This window comes from Equus caballus, chromosome 25 (genome assembly GCF_041296265.1).
Source record: "Equus caballus isolate H_3958 breed thoroughbred chromosome 25, TB-T2T, whole genome shotgun sequence".
Taxonomy (NCBI): Eukaryota; Metazoa; Chordata; class Mammalia; order Perissodactyla; family Equidae; genus Equus; species Equus caballus.
In genome coordinates this window covers 47,460,134-47,482,384 of record NC_091708.1, presented here as the reverse complement: position 1 = coordinate 47,482,384, position 22,251 = coordinate 47,460,134, and the positions used below count along the sequence as shown (strand labels likewise).

Genomic DNA, 22,251 nt, shown 5'->3' with positions numbered 1-22,251 from the left:
GGTGTAGACATACACACCGTTCATCAAGCCATGCGGTGGATCTACACATGGCTCATCAAACCATGCTGTGGCAGCATCCCACATACAAAAATAGAGGAAGACTGGTGACAGATGTTAGCTTATGGCCAATCCTCCTCACAAAAAAAATAAATAAGTAAAAATAATGATACAGCGATGTCCATCACCACACTGGGTTCCTTGAGAGTGAGACCCAGGCTGTCTTCCCAAAGCTGGCACTCAGCAGAAACCTCTGCCACACAGAAGAGTGAGGGAGAGGGGACAGAGATGAGAAGGAGGCTAGTAGCTCACCTGTTCCTGTCATACACACAGCAACCTTATAAAGCAAAATTAAATGATCAGAAACAACAGAAACTGGAAACATAAAGAATAAGGGTCAAGCCCACCTGTATCTAACCTGCTTAATCTTAACGTGCATCTCGACCACACCAAGTACTAGGCATTGCTTTGCATGATGATCAAATAGTTTACAGCAAACAGGAAAAAAAAATGGAGACAGAAATGAGAGGAGCGAAAAAACAAGCAAGCAGTTGGGTCACATGCTCCCTGTTGAGCTGCCTGATTTTCCCAGGAATACGCTGTGCAAGGGGAGGCAGAGGACTCCAGCGCCTAGGCGCGACCCGCCCGCTCCACAAACTGAACTGAGTGCACTTCTGTGACATGACACGTCACTAGTGCACTCAAGAACAACTGTGTCTCCTCCTACCGTCCCTGGTTTGCAGCTAAGACAGTCTATGTGTAGGAAGCTTGAATTTAACTGCTTCTCTGACTTTTAAGGTGGTTTTACTTTTTTGCTATTTTGTGGTTCAAACCTCAGACTACCTGTCTAAAAACACTGGCAAGACACCATAACACCTCCTTTTCCTCTTCTGTGAAATGGAAAAATTGAGATAGTAACCCTACCTGACAGGCTTGTTATAAGCATTAAGTGAAAGACTCCATATAAATCACTTAGCAACTGACTCACGATATGCAATGGGAAAAAAAGTGACTAGATATTATCGTAATTATGACGCTCCTGGGTCCCAAAAAAGCCTTTTTAAAAAGTAAAAAGTAAAAGTGCAACGACATGAATAAAAGGATCCTTGCAGGGGCCAAGGATGGGAGTCACGCAACCACAGAAGACTCGTTCCTGGAAAACAACTGAACTTGTCCATCTACTGATGGCACCTGAGACAGGCTGCAGGGAGCAGAACCTGACATGACTCTTCTAAGCCACTCCACCATTCAACAGGTCTACAGAAAAAAATCCATTGCTAAAACTTCCAAGCACAGCCCAAAATTTCTAATTGTCTCACAACAAAGCACAACACGGCTGGATCACCGTTCCCAACACTCCACCAGGGCTTCCACTAGCAGTGCACACTCCACCTCCTCACCCCACCCATGTGCCCAACACTACCTGCTTGGCCAAGCCTCCCTTCTGTAGGCGCCCATGGTGCTAATTCCAGGTGTGCTTCTCCCACAGCATCAGCCACAGTCATTTCAGCCCCAGCCCTCTCTCTGCCAGCATGTCCCCCACAAGTCCTAACACTATGCCATGCACATCACAGGTAGCCAAATGAGGTTTGTAGAAGACAAGATTGGAGGAGGAAGAGGACATGATGATCTGAGCCAGGCACCTGGCACGTGTTGTCACCACGAGTCCATGAGAAATGGATGACTGTCCCGTGTGACAGGGAGAAGACTAAGAGAAGCTGTGTGATGTGCTGAAAGTAAATGGTGAGGCTAGCAGATGAACTCCAACTGTCTGGCCAACGGCCCATGATCTCTCCATGACACCTGCTTTAACTTCTAAGGCTAACAACTATGATGTTATCAAGGCACGGGCTACAAGACACCTCATCCACTTTCCTTTGCCCCTTCATCACCTCGTACATTGGAAAACAGCTTGTGCAGATGGACTGAAGAAATCTTCAAGCCTGAAGAAAACTTCACCAGACTTCAAACTACTGAGAAATTTCTACCTGTTGATGAATGCTAATAGCAAAAGATATTAAGGAGTTACTACAAAAAAACCAGTCTTTTAGAGGCCCACATATGTGCTTTTCTTGTTTACAGCAAAAGTGACACTGCAGCGCAGTGGGTAAAAGATGGCCTTTTTGGTAAGCGATGCTGGTTCAAGTGCAGATCCATACAGAAGATAATGAATCCTGATCCGCACACCTCATACGACGCATGGAAAAAGTGATTCCAGAAAGTGCAACTAAACCCAAAGCAAGCAGAATTAATAAAGATTAGGGCAGAAGTAAGTGAAATAGAGAAGCAAAAAACAGAGAATATCAACAAAAGTTGATTCTTTGGAGAGATAACAAAACAAAATTTTAGCTAAACCAAGTGAGAAAAAAAGACGCTAAAAGAAAGCAGAGAAAACCTAAATAGATGGAAAGACATCCCAGGTTCATGGATCAGATGACTTCATGTCATTAAGGTGATACTACTCCCCAAAGTGATCTACAAATTCAATGCAATCCCCATCAAAATCCTAAAAGGCTTTTTTGCAGCTATGGACAAGTTAATCCTAAAATTCATATGGAATTGCAAGGGACACAGAAGCGCAAAACAAAGTTGGTGAACTCACACTTCACAATGTTGAAACTTACTACAAAGCTACAGTACGCAAGGCAATGTGGTGCTAGCATAAGGACAAACAAATAAATAAATGTACGGGAACTGAGTCTAGAAATGAGCCCTAAAATCTATGGTCAATTGGTTGATGACTTATAACAAAGGTGTCAAGACAGCTCAAAGGGGAAAGAACAGTTTTTCAACCAATGGTGCTGGAAGAACTGGATTTCCACACACAGAAGAATAAAGTTGGCCTCCTACATCACACCGTATATGAAGACTAAGTCAAATGAATTCCAGACCAAAGTCTGAGAGCTAAAACAATAAAACTCTTAGAAAAAAACATAGGGTAACTTCCTGACACTGGATCTGGCAACGGACTCTTAGATGTGATACCAAAAGGACAAGCAACAAAAGAAAAAAATAAATTGGGCTTCATCAAAATTAAAAGCAATTGCACTTCAAAGAACACTATCAAAAAAGTGAAAAGACAACCTACAGAATGAGAGGAAATATTTGCTAGTCATATATCTATAAAAGACTTGTATCTATAGGCTTCAATATTTAAAAAACTTTTACAACTTAATGACAAAAAGACAAAACACCCAATTGAAATGGGCAAAGGACTACTACAGACATTTCTGAAAGAAGATACACAAATGGCTGATAAGCACAAAAAAGTGCTCAACATCCTTGCTTATTAGGGAAATCCAAATCAAAACCACAAGGGTCCAAGTGATGTCAGCATCATGGCGGAATGACTTGTTCCCTTAGTCTCCCCTTTGAGTTACAGCTAAATGGACATTCATTAACCAGCAGAGGATTCCTTGAACAGCACAACAGGACATGAGAGATCAATGCAGCTACATACCTGAAGGTCGTAGGACTGGATCACCAGGAGGCAATGGAAATAGATGAGCACACCACTCTCCCTCCCCAGTAGCAGCAAGCCACATCACAGATCCTCACATAGTGGCCAGCACAACTGTACGAGGAGGCAGGGACAGCCCGGCCTGCACAAACCCTTCTGGACTTGCTGCCCAGTCCACAGGAGCACCCACTGTGCTGCAGGACCCCAACAGCAAGAACACTCTACACCAAGTGGCAGCAGCTCAGCCCCTACATGGGCGCCCGCCTGCTGAGCGCAGCACAGGTGAGAAGGTGCCCTTCCCACTCAAAGGCACACCCAGCTGCATAGCACAACAGCCTGCGGGATCCACCAAGTGGCAGCTCAATCCCCATGTGGGTGCCCATCTCCTCTAGTGCAGCACAGGCAAGAAAGTACCCCACCCATGGAGCACAGCAGCCCACAGGTCCCACCACGTGGCAGCTCAGCCCCTGCGTGGGTGCCCTTCTCGCCTAGTGCACAGCAGCTCATCCAGTCCCCTGCCGAGCACAGAGGCCCTGCCTACGGTGGTCAACCCACCTGCCCGGTAGACAGGCCCTGCCCACATAAGCAAAGCAAAAGCTACAGAGCCACTGCAGATAGTGCAAGCAAAGGCAGAGCAGCACTACCCACAACTTACAGCAGACCGAGCAGGATCAGAAACCACAGCTCCTGATGCCCCTCAACCTAATAGTACCACAAAGGCACCAGAAAAGGATCACTTCAAACACTATGAAAAAATGCAGCAACACTTCAGAGCAGAAGAAAAATGACCAGTCAACAGAAACCAATCCTCATGTCACTGAAATTCACAATCCAAATAAAAGAGAATTCAAAACAGTTATCATAAGGAAACTCAGTGATTTACAGCAAAATTCAGAAAGACAGTTCAATGAGCTCAGGAACAAAATCAATGAGCAGAAGAAATACTTCACCAAAGAGACTGAAGCTCCAAAAGAAAAAACCAAACAGAAATTCTGGATACAAAGAATACAATTAGTGAGATAAAAATAATCTAAAACCCATAAAAAATAGAGCTGACATTCTGGAGAACAGAATTACTAATTTAGAGGACAGAAATAGAGAAATCCTCAAGTGGAAGAGGAGAGAGAACTAAAATTTAAAAAAAATTAAAAAATTGTTCAAGAAATATCCAACTCAATTAGAAAAAGAAACATAAGGATTATAAGTATTTCAGAGAGAATAATCAAGAAGGGAGCAGAGTGCTTGTTCAAAGAAACAATAGCTTAGAACTTCCCAAACTTGGGGAAAGAAGTGGACTTACAAGTACTTGAAGTAAACAGAATTCCTAATGACATCAATGCAAAGACACCTTCTCCAAGGCTTACAATATTAAAACTGGCAAAAGACAACGACAAAGAAAAAATATTAATGGCAGTAAGGCAGAAGAAAATAACCTACAAAGGAGATCCTATCAGGCTTTCAGCAGAAACCTCACCAGATAGGAGAGAATGGAATGATATACTCAAAATTCTGGAAGACAAAAACTTTCAGCTAAGAATATTCTATCCAGTGCAATTATCCATCAAATACGATGGAGAAATAAAAGCCACCCCATATAAATAAAAGCCACTAGATCTCCCTTGCAAGAAATTATGAAGGCAGCCTTCCTACCTGTAACAAAAAGGCAGAAGTGTACAACACCTTGAGCAAGGAGATAAACAGAAAGAATCAGAAAATTGCAGCTCTATATCAGGTCAGTAAACACTTAATTATAACACAAAACACAAAGGAAAAGTAAGTATAAAAAATAACAATTAACACTTTAATTTAGCCACTAACTCACAACACAGAAAAGAAAAATTTGTGACAACAATAACTCAGCAGGAGAAGAGAGAAGGGAAGGAACCTGCTTAGGCTAAGGAGATAAAAGGCTATCAGAAAATAGACTATCTCACCTATGAGATCTTTTATACAAACCTCATGGTAACCACTAAACAAAAATTCAAAGCTGAGCCACAAATCATAAAGAAAATCATAAAGAAAAAGCTGAGGGGGCTGGCCCCATGGTCAAGTGGTTAAGTTTGTGCCCCCTGCTTTGGTGAACAAGGGTTTCGCCAGTTCAAATCCTGGATGTGGACATGGCACTGCTCATCAAGCCATGCTGAGGCGGCATCCCACATGCCACAACTAGAAGGACCCACAACTAAAAATACACAACTATGTACCATGGGGCTTTGGGGAGAAAAAGAAAACATAAAATCCTTAAAAAAAAAAAAAGAAAAAGCTGAAAAAACTATTACAGAAAACGACCAAACTGAAATGGCAGTTAGAAATACAAGGGAAATGAAAAATATGGAAATAGAGAACAACCATAAAACACAAGATAAAATGGCAGTATTAAGTCCTCATATACGAATAATCACTCGATGTAAATGGACTGAATTCTCCAATCAAAAGACATAGAATGACTGGATGGAATAAAAAACAAGATCCAACAATATGCTGCCTCCAGGAAACACATCTCAGCTCTAAAGACAAACATAGGCTCAGAGTAAAGGGATGGAAGACAATACTCCAAGCAAATGGCAAGCAAAAGAAAGGTGTTGCCAATACTCATATCAGACAACCAGACTTCAAGATAAAAAAGGCAATGAAAGACAAAGAGGGACAGTATATAATGATAAAACAGACATTTCACGAAGAGGACATAACACTTATATATGCACACAACACGGGTGCACCAAAGTATATAAAGCAATTATTAAAAGACCTAAAGGAAGAAATTGACAGCTACACAATAATAGCAGGGGACCTCAACATCACACATCAATGGATACATCATCCAGACAAAAAGTCAACAAGGAAACAGTGGCCTTAAATGAAACACTAGACCAGGTGGACTTAATCGATGTATAGAGAACATTCCATAAAAAAATAACAGGATACACCCTCTTCTCAAGTGTACATAAACAGTCTCAAAGAGAAACTATATGTTGGGAAATAAGGCAAGCCTCAATAAATTTTAAGACTGAAATCATATCAAGCATATTTTCCACAATGCTATGAAACTAGAAATCAACTACAAGAAAAGGCTGAGAAAGTCACAAATACGTGGATACTAAACATGCTACTGAACGACCATTGGATAACTGACGAAATCAAAAGAGAAAACAAAAATACCTGGAGGCAAATGAAAATGAAAAGACAACATACCAATTCCTATGGGATGCAGCAAAGTGGTGCTAAGAGGGGAATGTGTAGGAATACAGGCTGACCTCAACAAACAAAAAAAATCTCAAATAAGTAATCTTAAATGACACCTAACTAGAAAAAGAAGAACAAACCATGCCCAAAGTCAGCAGACAGAGAGAAATAATAAAAATTAGAGCAGAAAGAAATGAAATAGAGCCTTAGAAAACAATAGAAAGGAGCAATAAAACTAAGAGCTGGTTCTTTGAGAAGATAAATAAAATGGACAAACCCATAGGCAGAATCACTAAGAAAAAAGAGAGAAGGCTCAAATAAATAAAAGTAAAAACGAAAGAGGAGAAATTACAACAGATGCTACAAAAATACAAAGCATTGTAAAAGAATACTATGAAAAACTATATGCCAACAAATTGGACAACCTAGAAGTGGGATAAATTCTTAGATTCATGCAACTTCCCAAAACTGAATCAAGAAGAAATAAAGAATGTGAATAGACCAATCACAAGTAAAGAGATTGAAACAGTAATCAAAAACGTCCCAAAAAACGAAAGTCCAGGACCAGATGGCTTCTCTGGAAAATTCTACCAAACATTCAAAGATTTAATACCTATCCTTCTCAAACTATTCCAAAAGATTGAAGAAGATGGAACAATTCCTAATTCATTCTATGAGGCCAACACTACCCTGATACCAAAACCAGACAAGGACAACACAAGAAGGAAAATCGCAGCCCAAAATCGCTGATGAACATACACACAAAAATCCTCAACACGATATTGCCAAATCGAATACAGCAATACATTAAAAGGATGATACACCATGATCAAGTGGGATTTATATCAGGGACACAGGGATGGTTCAACATCCACAAATAAATCAATGTGATACACCACATCAACAAAACAAGGGGTAAAAATCACATGGTCATCTCAATAGATAAAGAAGCATTTCACCAGATCCAGCACTCATTCATGATAAAAACTTTCAATAAAATGAGTACAGAAGGAAAGCATCTCAACATAACAAAGGCCATATATAATAAACCCACAGTCAACATCATACTTAACAGTGAAAAACAGACAGCCATCCCTCTGAGAACAGGAACAAGACAAGGTGCCCACTCTCACCACTCCTATTCAACACAATACTGGAGGTTTTGGCCAGGCCAATTAGGCAAGAAAAACAAAAAAATGGTATCCAAATTGTAAAGGAAGAAGTGAAACTCTCGCTGTTCATGGAAGACATGATTCTATATATAGAAAACCCTAGAGAATCCACTAGAAAGCTATTAGAAATAATCAACAACTATAGCAGAACTGCAGGGTACAATATCAACTTACAAAAAATCAGTTCATTTCTATACACTAATAACAAACTAGCACAAAGAGACCTCAAGAATACAATCCCACTTACAAGCACAACAAAAAGAATAAAACATCTAGGGATAAATTTAACCAAGGAGACGAAAGACCTATGCACTGAAAACTGTAAGACATTCTTGAAAGGAATTGAAGAAGATATAAAGAAACGGGAAAATATCCCACGCTCATGGATTGGAAGAATAAACATAGTTAAAATGTCCATATTACCTAAAGCAATCTACAGACTCAATGCAATCCCGACCAGAACCCCCATGACATTCTTCATGAAAAGAGAACAAAGAATCCTAAAGTTTATATGGAACAACAAAAGACCCCTAATTGCCAAAGCAATCTGGAGAAAAGATTACAAAACTGGAGACATCACAATCCCTGACTTCAAAATATACTACATGGGGCTGGCCTGGTGGCTCAGTAGTTAAGTGTGCACGTTCGGCTTCAGCGGCCCAGGGTTTGCCAGTTTGGATCCCAGGTGCGGACATGGCACCGCATGGCAAGCCATGCTGTGGCAGGCGTCCCATGCATAAAGTAGAGGAAGATGGGCATGGATGTTAGCTCAGGGCCACTCTTCCTCAGCAAAAAGAGGAGGACTGGCAGCAGATGTTAGCTCAAGACTAATCTTCTTTTAAAAAAAAAAAAAAAGGCTGAAATCAAGGTGTCGGCCTGGTGGCGCAGCAGTTAAGTTTGCACGTTCTGCTTCGGTGGCCTGGGGTTTGACAGTTCGGATCCCGGGTGCAGACCTACACACCGCATGGCAAGCCAAGCTGTGGAAGGCGTCCCACATATAAAGTGGAGGAAGATGGGCACGGATGTTAGCCCAGGGCCAGTCTTCCTCAGCAAAAAGAAAAGAGGATTGGGAGCAGGTATTAGCCCAGGGCTAACCTTCCTCAAAAGAAAAACAAAAAAAGCATGGTACTGGCACAAAAACATGACACATAGATCAATGGAACAGAACTGAAAGCCCAGAAATAAAACCACACATCTATGGACAGCTAATCTTCGACAAAGGAGCCAAGAACATCAAATGGAAAAAGGAAAGTCTCTTCAATAAACGGTGTTGTGAACACTGGTCAGTCACACACAAAAGAACAAAATTACACCATTATCTTACACTATACACAAAAATTAACTCAAAATGGGGGCTGGCCCCATGGCCAAATGGTTAAGTTCACACGCTCCGCTGCAGGCGGCCCAGTGTTTTGTTGGTTCAAGTCCGGGGCGCAGACATGGCACCACTCATCAAGCCACACTGAGGCAGCAACCCACATGCCACGGCTAGAAGGACCCACAACGAAGAATATACAACTACGTACTGGGGAGCTTTGGGGAGAAAAAGGAAAAAAAGAAAAAATATTTTTAAAAAAAAATTAACTGAAAATGGATTAAAGACTTGAACCTAAGACCTGAAACCATAAAACTCCCAAAAGGAAAGATAAGCAGTACACCCTTTGACATTGATCTTAGCAGCATCTTTTCAAATACCATGTCTACTCAGTCAAGGGAAACAAAAGAAAAAATACACAAATGGGACTACATCAGACTAAAAAGTTGCTGCACAGCAAAGGGAACCATCAACAAAATGAAAAGACAAGCCACCAACTTGGAGAAAATATTTGTAAGTCATATATCCAAAAGGGGTTAATTTCTAAAACATGTAAAGAACTCACACAACTCAACAACAAACAGACAAATAACCCGATCAAAAAATGGGCAGAGGATATTAACAGACATTTTTCCAAAGAAGATATACGGATGGCCAACAGGCACAGCAAAAGATGTTCAACCTCACTAATCATTAGGGAAATGAGATATCACCTCACACCTCACACCTGTCAGAATGGCTATAATTAACAAGACAAAAAATAAAAAACGTTGGAGAGGATGTGAACAAAAGGGAACTCTCATACACTGCCAGTGGGAATGCAAACTGGTGCAGCCACTATAGAAAACAGTATGGAGGTTTCTCAAAAAATTAAAAATAGAAATACCATATGATCCAGCTATCTCACTACTGGGTATCTATCCAGACAACTTGAAATCTACAATACAAAGAGATTTATGCACCCCTGTGTTCACTGCAGCATTATTCACAATAGTCAAGATGTGGATGCAACACAAATGCCCATCCACTGATGACTTCATAAAAACGATGTGGTACATATAAATACAATGGAATACTATGCAGCCATAAAAAAACCCCATAAAATCATCCCATTTGCAACATGGATGGTCCTTGACAGTATTATGTTAAGCGAAATAAGCCAGACAGAGAAAGACAAACACCATATGATTTCATTTATATGTGAAAGATAAACACATAGACAAAGAGAACAGATTAGTGGTTACCAGAGGACAAGGAGCTTAGGAGTGGGCAAAAGGGGTAAAGGGGCACATATGTATGGCGACAGATAAAAACTAGACTACTGGTGGTGAGCATAATGCAGTCTATACAGAAACTGATATATAATGATGTACACCTGAAATTACACAACCAATGTGACCGCAATAAAATAACTGGGGGGAAAAAACCACAACAAAATGCTGTTTCACATCCAACAGAATGGCTATAATCAAAAAGACAGCTAACAGCAAGTGTTGGCAAGAATATGGAGAAACTGGAATCCTCATACACTGCTGGTAGGAACACAAAATGCCATAGCTGCTGTGGAAAACAGTTTGGCAGTCTTCTAACTCTGACTCTATGCCCATATGCCCAGCAATTCTACTCCTAGGTATATACCCAAGAGAAATGAAAACATATGTCTATACAATACTTGTCCATGAACGTTCATAGCTGCATTAGTCATAATAGCCAAAAAAGGGAAACAACCGATAAGTGGATAAACAAAATGCAGTATATCCATACAATGGAATATTACTCACCTATATAAAGGAATAAAATAATCCCCCCCTCCCCAAAAAGATACAGAAGTTTAAATATGCACATCCCAAAAGTGGCTAAACAAAATAACGAAAAAGCATACTGGCACTTAACATTACTAGTCATTGGGAAAATGTAAATTAAACCACAATATGACCTGCTACGCACCTACCAGAATGGATAAAAAGAAAAGGACAAACAATACCAAGTGTTGGTCAGGATATGGAGCAACTGGTGCTTTCTTACACTTGTCATTGAGTACAACCAATTTGGCTATACTTGCACATACCACGACTCGATGTTCCCATTCCTAGGTATACACCAACTGAAATGTGTACCCACGTTCACCAAAAAACACATACAAGTATGTTCACATCACCTTTATCTGAATATCCCAAAACTGGAAACAATTCAGATGTCCATGGATAGTACAATCAATAAAGAAACGGACAATGGGATATTCTACAGTAATGAGAATAAACACACTTCCATAGTCTGCAAGAACACAGATGAATCTTAGAAACATCATGTTGATTAAAAGAAGACAGACAGGAGTACACACTGCACAACGTCCCCGACATAAAGTTCAGAATCAGGCAAAACTAATCAAGGTATCAGAAGTCTGGGAAGCAGTCACCCTTGGGGAACAGTGAGACTGGAAGGGGCACAAAGATGCTTCAGCAGTTCTGGTAATATTCCCTGCTTGATCTAGGTACTGGGGACATGTATGAAAATACACACATAACGTGCATTTTTCTGCATTTGTGTCATACCTTAATAAAATTTACAAAAAAATACAGTCTTCATGCTTTAGTTAAATGTCTTACTGTTACTGAATCTGGTTATGGTATGGAGACAGATACTATAAAATGGTAATGACAGATTCTAGCAGACCGCTTCCATCAGGGAAGGAAAATAGAAGGGCTGACTGAGCCGGAGGCAGTAGAACACTTGACCATTCACTGACCCAGATGACTGGCATTTTGTTTCACCCTAGAGTTCAAGGAGTTCACAGAACATAGGCAACCTGCAAGGAGGAGGAAGCAACCAAGACTCTCTAAGTCTAAACACTAGCCATGGCATCTGACGAGGAGGAGAGGACCAGGACTCCAAGAACAGAATTCCTCTTCACCAGCTGAGCAGACAACTTTCAGATTACACGGGACAGCCAGCCCTCTAAGCCTTTCTCCAGCGAGCGCTCCCTGGAGCTTCTGGGTGTCAGGTGCTTTCCATACAGCATCAAGACTCCGTCCCTCCTTTCCCATGGGAGTTGTACTTCATAGGAACCAAGCAGTTTTTCTTTGTAGAAGTACCCGAGTTAATAAACGAAGCCAGACTGCCACTTTACAACCCCGAATGGGTTAATGTTCTAAGCAATGAGTATCAATGATTGTGAACATCACAAAGCAAGCTAATCAGACTTACTATGCCTGACAAAAAGACCTCAATACCAGGTAAGACACACTCTTGCTAAAAAAAATTTTTTTAAAGACAAACCTACATGTGATGGAGCTCCTAGCCCAGTGCTGTCCAACCAAAAGATGTCAGCCATGTATGTAATTTTAAATTTTCTTGTAACCATATTTAAAAAAAGGAATTAGAAACACAAATTACTTTTAGTAATATTTTATTAAACCCAATATCTCCAAAATATTACATTTCGACATGCAATCAACATTTTTTCAAAGTATTAATGTAATACTTTACATCCTCTTTTTTGCACTTACTCTTTGAAAACCTGTGTGTATTTTGCACTTACAGCACATCTCAATTCACACTAACCACATTTCAACCGCCCAAGAGCACATGTGCCTACCGGCCATCATTCTGGAAAGCAGCAGCTCTAGCTCTTAAACATCAATGACAGGAAACACAGAGGAACATGTCAAACAACATCATAAGAATGCAACCAGCAAAATCAAGATTATGGGAAACTTTGGGACAAATGAACCATTATCTTCAAAACTTAAAAGCAAGAGAAAAATAAAGACAGAAATCAATATACTGAGATTTAAGAGATGTCCATCAAGAGCAATAAATAAACCATATTTCTTCCTAATGTGAAATGAAATAAGAAATCTAAACAGTGACTGGATATCTATTGACTGAAATATTTAGATTAACTGAAATATTCACAGATGAAACACGTCTGATAACTGCTTCAAAATCACTGAGGATGGTGTGGGGACTGGCCATGAGGAAATAACTGTTGATGCCAGGGAGAGGTACTTGGGGCTCAGTCTACCACCATATCTACTTCTGAGTATGCTTGAAAAAGTCTGATAATAAAACATCTACAAAGCGTTTGCTTGCATATGCTCAATGATTATAGCAGTGGTGGCCTGCCCAGAGAAGAACTGAGTGGCGAGGGGACAAAGGAGGGAGAGGTTTCACTTTATACTCTTTTATACTTTTTGAATTTTGAACCATGTAACTGTCTCATCTACTCAAAAAATTAAATTTAAACAAATATACCTTGACTCAATCCCCTGACCTCTCTGCATCCCCATCATGCCATGGGCCGAAACCTATTCACTAGTCTCCCCGCTTCCACACCGGTATCCCTTCAATCCACTCTCCACACAGCAGCACCCACTCCGTGCCTAACCTCCTCACCACAGCAACAAGGCCCTATGTGACCTGGCCCCACCTCTCCAGCTTCACCTCATGCCACTTGCCCCCTTTTCTTTTTTGTCTGGGAAAGATTCACCCTGAGCTAACATCTGTTGCCAATCTTCCTCTCCCTCTCTTTTTTTTTTTCTCCCCAAAGCCCCAGTACATAGTTGTGTATAGTTGTAAGTCCTTCTAGCTCGTCTATGTGAGCCGCCACCACAACACAGCTACTGACAGACGAGTGGTATGGTTCTGCACTTGGGAACCAAACCCAGGCCATCGAAGCAGAGTGCACCAAACTTTAACCACTAGGCCATCAGGGCTGGCTCACTTGCCCCTTTTGACTTAGTAATTTCACCGTGTACCAAAGGATACAGACTCACCCAATTCATAACCAAGGACACGGGGACATCTAGATAACAAACACCATGTGGCTATTAAAAATGTCAAAGGCACAGATGCACATGAGATAGTGAAAGAGAAGAGTGCAAATAGCACATACTCACTGATTACAGCCACTTAAAAACATGAACATGCACACTCATAAGCATCAGAAAAAAACTGAGGACAAATATTTGGCATTCTTAGGTTTCTAGGTTTCAATTTTCTAAATTTGCTAAAATGCCTATTTTTTTCCTTTTTTGAAAAGTACATACCATACCTAGCCATGCCAATTCACGCCTCACCTCCTTTAAGGCCTGGACTAACTAATCTTCCTCAAGGAGCCTCTCCCCAAATAGTCTGGCTGCAGCAATTTGTGCAACAAAACAAGCCTGATCTTGCTCACTTTTAACTGATTCCGTGTCATGTCCTGCTTGGTAATGTTTGCTCTATTACACTCTTAAACTTTATGAAATCAGGTACTAATCTCAAAAACTTGTATATCCTCTACACAATATCTAGAATAACACCTCAAAAACAGAAGGTGCTCAATTAAACACTTATAGACCCCTTGGAAAGAGCATTTTTAATATTCTCTGACCAGGAACTTATAAACCTATTAAAAGTGGGATGCAGAAAGCAGTCCAAAAACTCTTCCAAAATAAAATATCAACTGACAGTGACGTTGTTGGGAAAAGCTCCTATCTAGAAAGACACTCTTTCAAAGGAAATATTACCTTTGAAGAGTTAAAAGAACCACTTCAACTTTTGTTTTTCAAAATCCAAAACCTTCAAAGAGATTTTTTTCTAATAAATGAAAATACCAAAAGTTAAGTAAAGTAAATGGGAAGACTTCCCAATTCTGGAACTGATGCTTTTTGCATCACACTTGCAGTAGGCCGAAATAACTGGGCTCCAATAACTATTCCCTGCGTGATTTGCTGAGCAAGCAACAGAAGCTGAAACCAAAATGGCCACCTACAGTAAGATAAGGGCATCCATCAAACACAGGAGGTCCGATGAAATGACAGAGAACTTAAAGTTCCTAAAGAGAAGAGCCCAAAACACGGTTCTTATAAGATAAATTATTTTCAAAGACAAACTCAATAAAATGTGATTAAACATACAAACTGGTTTGTGCTATGACAGAAACCAGAAGCAGGAAATAGGGCTCCAGCCCCCACTCTGGCACTGACCACATGTGGGGTCTCCAACGTCTCCAAAAGCACATGAGGGCTGAGGTACATTTACTGCCCTTGATAACCGTTGCTGTGACTCCAGAACCACACACCACACAGAAAGATCCCAAGACCAGCAGCCCTTTTCCACAGGAAAGCTGTGCTTTTAGGGTAGGTGAAAATCCACTTCTCAACATTTACAGTAAATGCTTCTGATTTCTAGATGGCAGAAGCGACTTTCCACCTCTTTCTCATATCAAATATCAACCAAAGACAGGAACAGGAAAGAGAAACATAGACTCAAGTAGGAGACAGCAGAGGCCGTACACAGAACATGAAGAGGAAGATGGCGGATGGAGGAAAGCCGAATCACCCCACAGAGCAGAGGAAGCAGCAACTAAATAAGGGAGTTAGTACGGAGAAGCAGGCTGACTGACCCCACAAAACCATGGAAAGGCTCAGGAGTTGGAGCTGAAAGTCCTCGCAAGGAATACTGGACTGTCAGGTCCCCAGGCCCCTCCTGCACAGTGGGGCGAGCCTCCTCTTCTGAGCCACAGGAGACCAGAGGGCTTGCTCTGTAAAGGCTCCACCAGAAACGTACCGCACTTGGGGACGGCGGGCACAAGGGAAAACAGGAGTAAAACAGGGAGATCAGGTAAAAACGCTACCTATCCAACCATGGGAAGACCCACCTCTTCCCTCTGTCCCTTAAACTAGCTCCAGAACATCTAGCTTACACCACAAAGCAAGAGACCGAAAGATCCTTCTCCAAGGAAACCAAACCAGTAACATTTGGAGGAGAGCCAACAAAAAAAACATTAGTCATCACCCCCTAGTGACAGCAACAAGTAAACCAGCCCCCGAAACACTCAGCTTTCCATTTTTAGTACTTTATTCTTCAAGGTGTATAAAAAGCCAAGGATCACCACACAGTGGAAGGTTTCCAGCATGAAAGAAAGAGACCAAAAGATACAACAGCAAAGAGGGATGCAGGGGAAACAGAAAAAATGCAGGAAACAAAATTTTTTTAATAATTTTTTAAACATCTTAACTGTAATCTTAAATATTTAGCTGAAAGTAAGATATAAGCAAAGATACTGTACACATAAAACAAGAACAGGAGGCATTTAAAAAGTAACAAGAGAACAGTAAAGAACATGAAAATGTGAAAGCAAAAGTTAAAAATTCAGTAAAAAAATTGGAAAATAGTCAAAAATGCTCCCAAAAAGTAGAACAAAAAGATCAAGACATGACAAGGAGAAAGATTTTAAAATTAGAATACTGAGTACAGGAAGTCCAACGTTCAACTAAAGGAACTGGAAAAGGAGAACACAGAGAAAATAATAGAGAACAAACTCTCTATAACAAAAAGGCCTCCATCCCCAGATTTCAGGCGACTCAGTAACCTGACTGATAAATGAAGAAGGCTACCACGAGGCATATCACGAAAATTAGGAAAATCAAGGACACAATGATCCTAAAAGTTTGATGGGAGAATAATGCTTACTAAGGATTAAGAATCAAACTGGACTTGCCAACAGCAACAGTGAAAACCACAAGATACTGGAGTGACAACCCAAATCACTTTCACTCTGGAATGCTGAGTGCAGCCAAACTTACTCTTTAAGTGTGGTGACAGCATGAACACATTTTTCGACGTGCAAGTCCCAAAAGTTTGCCTCCCAGCAAACTACTGGGAAGCTACTGGAGAATGGGTTTCACCACCACGAACAAGTAAACACAGAGGGGAGCCATTAGACGCAGGGACGGTGCTCAGCCCTCGAGAAAGGTGGGGAGAACTCTCAGCATGCCATGTGCACCAGGCCAAGAGAACAGGCCTCCTACCCGGGCCGGGGACCGAGGAGGCAACTGGTGTGCTGGCAGGGTTGAAGGACGAAAATTTCAACTGGGAATCATTTTACAGAATGAAAGGTACAAGAACATTATTCTGAGCTTCAAAGGAAACCAGGTAAGTGAAAAACAAGGCAATTATTAACTTCAGGAAAGAAAAAAAGGTTGTACAAAAAAGAAAACAATTGTAGTTTACCATCCAGCTCAGCATGGCATAATAATGCCCTGAATAGACTGACAGATTCTGGATATGGATTTAACCAAAACTGTGAGTAATCTACCTAAGAAAGAATAAGAACTGAAATTGTCATCTACTACTAGTGGCAGCCAACATATAACCCCTAAAATTGCTGAATGAAGACAGGACAGCAGAGGCATATTATTTAGAAATGTGAAGTACACAACAGAGCATCAAGTGGCTGCTGCCTCTCTGGAAAGGCAGGAGAGGATGGCAGCCTTTTTTTAACATCTTTTAGCACAATTCGACTTTTTAATCTATATGCACGTGCATGTATTATTCCAAGAAACAAAAAATAAGCTTAAAGAAAAAGATACACAGTAGCCACCCTGCTAGCAAAGCACAGAATTTGGCTGGGAAAAGCCTCTGCAGAAAGGTGACATTTCTGGCTCGAAAGCCTCGAGCCACAAAATGGTGGTGGGAGATGTATTCCACTACCCAAGTAATTCTCTTTAGTGTGAAAAGTGGTGACTATCTTTCTAGGTCAACAAAAAGAATAACAAATATGCAATTAGGTAAGGGTGAAGCGTCTACTTTGCTGGTTTAATCACTCGGAAGTTAGTGAGCCCAGTAACCATTTCCCAGATGTACTGGCGACAGATGACCCCATGCCTTCCCACTGTCCAGGAGGCCCCTCACCCTATCAATTGCGTCCATAATACTTAGAATCAAAAGCCTAAACCCGGAGCTTTCATTAACAGCATGTGTTGCTCGGGCGCAGGCTCTCGAGCCAGACCACGTGCACCCATCTTCTCAGCCACAAGTTCTGTAACGCTGGGCCTCACTGTGCCTAGCCCCTCATCTGCAAATGAGGATTTAACAGCACCCACCTCCTCGTGAGACTGCTGTCAGGCTTTACTGAGTGAATTCGCAGAAAGCGCTACGGCAGGTCGGCAGATTGGACACAGGTAAGGGCTTAGGAAGCACAGAATGTCATCATCGGCTCAGTCAAGCCCCTATTCAAGGCTCCTACGGAATCACAGACATCTGGGGCCATCTGCTCACCAATTATTTACACTAAAAACCTACTATTTGCCAGACACAGGACAAGTGCTAGTCCTGTAACTGACTAGGCCAAGTCATTCAGTCTCTTCCGAGTCTCGTTTCCTCCTCTGCTAAGCAGGAAATAGTACCTGCTCCACAGGGCAGAGAGCTCAGCGAGAGGACTTCTCTACAGGGCTCACCCGGTGCCCCGGACACCGTGGGTGCTCAGCAAGCGACCTCATCATTCACCACACATCTCTCCCACAAGCCTCGAAGGGACTTGGGGTTACCTAACTTACCTTTTTGTGCCCAGAGCCTAAGATGTCCCTCGAATGTTGTAAGTACTCAATAAATACTCCTTGCAGCGGGTTGAAGAACTCCCCTGCACCTTCCCAGTTTACTGATATCAACACTCCCAAAAAGAGACAAAGAGAAAGAAATAAAAAGACTGTACGTTACCTGGGTTAAAATACAGTGTTAAGTCTACGCACCAGGATACCGTAAGAGCTCTTTACCACGTCTCAGGTTTCCCACCGTTAGCAGCCCCTGCCGATACTAGGACACATGGAACAATTTCCGAGAAAACTGCTGGGTCATCACTTTTTCCCAAACTGGTCCCTATGTCAGCCCCAAGACCGCACGACTGCTGCCCTCCCGGGCACGCGCCTCCCGCTCGCGGTCCGGCTCAGCGGAGTTCGGTTCCTGCGCTGCCACAGCAAGGAAACAAACTGTCCCCGGACAGGCGGCGGGCGAAGGCCACGAGCACTAACAAAAGAACGCGAACTTTCACACCCGAAGCCGCGAGAGCGGGCTGGGCGGCAAGAGCCCGAGTCGCGCATTCCCGCCCTGACAGCGGCCGGGCCGGGCGGCACCGCCGGGCAGCAGCGCGCCGGGCCCGCCAACTTTCCGGCAAGACGGGGCCATCCCGCTCGCAGCAGAGCGGAAGGTCAGCGGGCCGGGAGCGGCCGGGACCGCAGCCTCGCCGCCGCGGCGCCCCAAGTTGGCCGGCGCGCCCCACTTTCCCTTTTGTCCTCCGCGCTCCGCGGGCCGGCGCGGGGCGCGGGCCGGCGCGGGCGGCTGGTCCTCCCCGCCGGCCTCGCCCGCCCGCCCCGCACAAAGCGCGCCCGGCGCAGCGCGGCCCGGACGCCCGGCGGCCTCGGCCCGGCCTCGGCCTGAGGCGGCGGCGGGGGAGGCGGGGGAGGAGGCCGGCCCGCGCCCCGCCGCCCGGCGCCCCTCCCGCCCGGCGCGCGCCCCCCGCCGCGCCGGCCCGCGCCCCCGCCGCCCCCGCCCGCGGCCGCCGGCCCGCTGCTCACCTCGGCGTCGGCGGCGGCCATGGCCCGGGCCCGCAGCGTGGCCCCGCCCCTCCCGCGCGCCATCGCCCCGCCCGCGCCTCGCGGCCCAGGGCGGGGCGGGGCCGGCCGCGCGCGTCTGCGCCTGCGCCCGCGCCCGCGCCTGCGCGCTGCGGCCGGACGTGCAGCGTCCGCGGGCGGGCCTGCGCCGGCCGGAAGCGGGCGCGCCGCCGGCTGGGTGAGGGGCGGGGCCGGGAGGGGCGGCCTTCCGGAGCCGTAGCGGCGGCCGGACGTAGTCCTCGGGCTTTCGTCAACGTCCTCTCGTTCTCCATAGGCACTCTGGTGGGCTGGCCGGGGTGGAGAAGGACCCCTGACCTCTAACCCCGGACACACATCGATTCCTCGGCCTTCGCGGAAGGCGGACCCTGACTTGCGTCCGAGGGCGGTGCCTCGGTTGGGGGGAGTGCCCGGCGGGGGACGCGGCGGTCCGGTTACGGGGGTGCCCAGCAAGGGGGTTGCCCCGGTTTGGGGGTGCGCGGCTATGGGAGTGGTCTGGTTATGGGGGTGCCCAGTTGGGGGGAACGCCCAAGCTGGGGGTTGCTCCGGTTGTGGGAGTGCTCGGCTGGGCGGGGGTGTGCTCCAGTTATGAGGGTGCCGGTTAGGGGGAATGCCCTAGCTGGGGGTTGCTCCAGTTATGGGGGTGCCCAGTTAGGGAGACAGCGGTAGTTGAGGGTGCTCCGGTTAGGGGAATGCCATAGCTGAGGGTTGCTCCAGCTGGGGGGGGGGGGTCGTGCCTGCTGGGGACAATGTCCTGACGGAAAAGGCTGCCCTAAGGAGGGCGAGGGTAATGTCCCAATGGGGAGGACTGCCCCAGCTTGGGAGGATGTGTCAAGGGGAAGGGTTGCCTCCATTGGGAGTGCTCCGGGTAGGGATCTGCCCCTATTAGGGGGAATGCCCCAGGTCGGGAATCCTCCAGCCAGGAGGCATGTCCAGATTGTGGGAGAGGATGCCCTGATTAGGGAAGGTGCCTCACTAGGAGGGTGTGCCCTGGCTGGGGACAGTGTCCTGACTGGGAAGGCCGAGGGTAGGGTGGGGAATGTCCCAATGGGAGGATTGCCCCCATTGTGGGGTGCTGGGCGGCCTCCCTGAGCGCCCCAAGCTCCCTGCCTGCCAGCCAGTTATGCACAGGGCAAAACCTTTCCTGCAGACCATGCAGCCTTCACTGGACAGCAGCACATAAACTGGCTTAGGCCACCCGCTCCACACTGCCAGACCTGTTTCTCCCATACCCTGGGAGTTGGGGTTCTCTAGCCAATGTTCACAAGAAGAGCTGAAGAGGCCTTGACTCAAAGGATAATCTGTGCACCGCTCTCCTCCCCACAAGTGCTCAGTCTCATGGGAGACAGACTCTAGGAAAATTATTCCACTGACTTGGGCATTGATGATCCACACAGGTGCAGAGGAGGAAATGGACTACCCTGGGTACCAAGGAAACCTTCCCAGGTTTCTTTGGGGCAACCAAAGTCAGTTGATGACAGGCTAGGGACCCCAAGCTCTGTCTGGAGCCTCGGGACAGGAGGCTCAGGAGCAATCGACTTCTGTGCCCTGCACAGCCCAACCTGACCTGCTTTCACCCACGCCTACCTCTCTGGCACCATCCTCTCCTCTCCACTCCTGCCTTGGGCCCTAGTCTGTCCCTTTTCTCTCAGGTATCTGTGTGGCTCACTTCTCCACCGTCCTTGGATCTTAAATACCACTTCTTCACAGAAAGACTTTCCTTCCTACCTCCTTTAAAAGGATGCTGCACCCCAGAACCTCTTTGTTTTACTCCATGATCCTCCATGGTAGTGGTGTCTGTCTTCCCCACTAGGATGTAAGGGGGTTTTGTTTTGTGTTCCCTTGTGTGTAGAACAATCTTGGCGTGCAGGAGACACAATAAGTATTTGTTGAATGAATAAATGAGTTTAGATGTGGAGAAAAATTGTTTAACAGGCAAATAGCAACCATAAGTGAATGTGTCAGAAGTAGGCTACGCCCTCATTGTGCACCATCAGCCTAACTCACCCTACCCTTGTGTGATCACTGATCACTCACGTCAGGTGCTGTTCTCAGCATGACCTGTTAACTCTGTTAGCATCATCAGCTCAGTCCTGAGAGGCGGACACTGTTTTTATCCACATTCTGTACCTGAGCAAACTGAAGCAAGGGAGTGCCTTCAAGAACACACAGCTGTCAAGAGGCAGAGACAAGATTCGAACCCAGGCAGATTTTCCGTTCAACAATGAGGCTACAGGTTCTAGGTACATGGTTGCCTGGCTAAAGAGCACGTTTCCAACTGTAAGGAGTGGCCAGTGGGATGTGTGCAAAAGTGATACAACCTACTTCCCAGTCTGTCCCCCAAAAAGTTGGGAGGTGCAGGCTGAATAAGCTGGGTGATGGTGAATTGGAACAGCCACCCTGGACCCAGAGGTGGAAGCCTCAACTTAAGAATGACAGCTATGCCACGAGACCCAAATCTTCCACCTCTGGACTGTTAAACGTACAAGAAATAAACTTATCATGTTACTGGTGGGAGGGGACCTTGACCTGTTCCCTCATAGTCACATGAGCTTCTTATAGATTAAGGTAACTGAGACACCTACCCAAGGTCACTCTTTCACCATATGGCAGAGCTGGAATTTGAACCCAAAGTCTTATCTTAACCCCAATTCCAGTGTTTCCCAAAGCAGGTTCCAGGATCACTGGCCCCGCTGGGCGTTTACGGGCCCTCCCCTGCACTGGAACACATGCAGGATGTCCCTTTGGGAATCA

At 44.7% G+C, this 22,251-nt stretch overlaps 1 protein-coding gene across 19 annotated transcripts in view; it reads right to left on the bottom strand.

Moving 5' to 3' along the window:
• The window catches only part of EHMT1 (euchromatic histone lysine methyltransferase 1), a 198,176-nt gene extending 178,620 nt beyond the window's left edge, over window positions 1–19,556 (bottom strand). For 5 of the 19 annotated variants that reach the window (XM_070250535.1, XM_070250536.1, XM_070250537.1 and 2 more), the window contains exon 1: window positions 19,465–19,518. Coding sequence is in view for 3 of the 19 variants with exons in the window: in XM_023629512.2 (XP_023485280.2) it covers window positions 19,465–19,527 (63 nt within the window). In the remaining 16 variants the exon portion in view is untranslated. Of the gene's footprint in view, window positions 1–18,450; window positions 18,559–18,610; window positions 19,250–19,464 lie in introns of those variants that run through there. The other 14 variants (XR_011432335.1, XM_070250534.1, XM_070250538.1 and 11 more) reach the window with 12 other exon arrangements.
• Window positions 19,557–22,251: the final 2,695 nt, after the last annotated feature.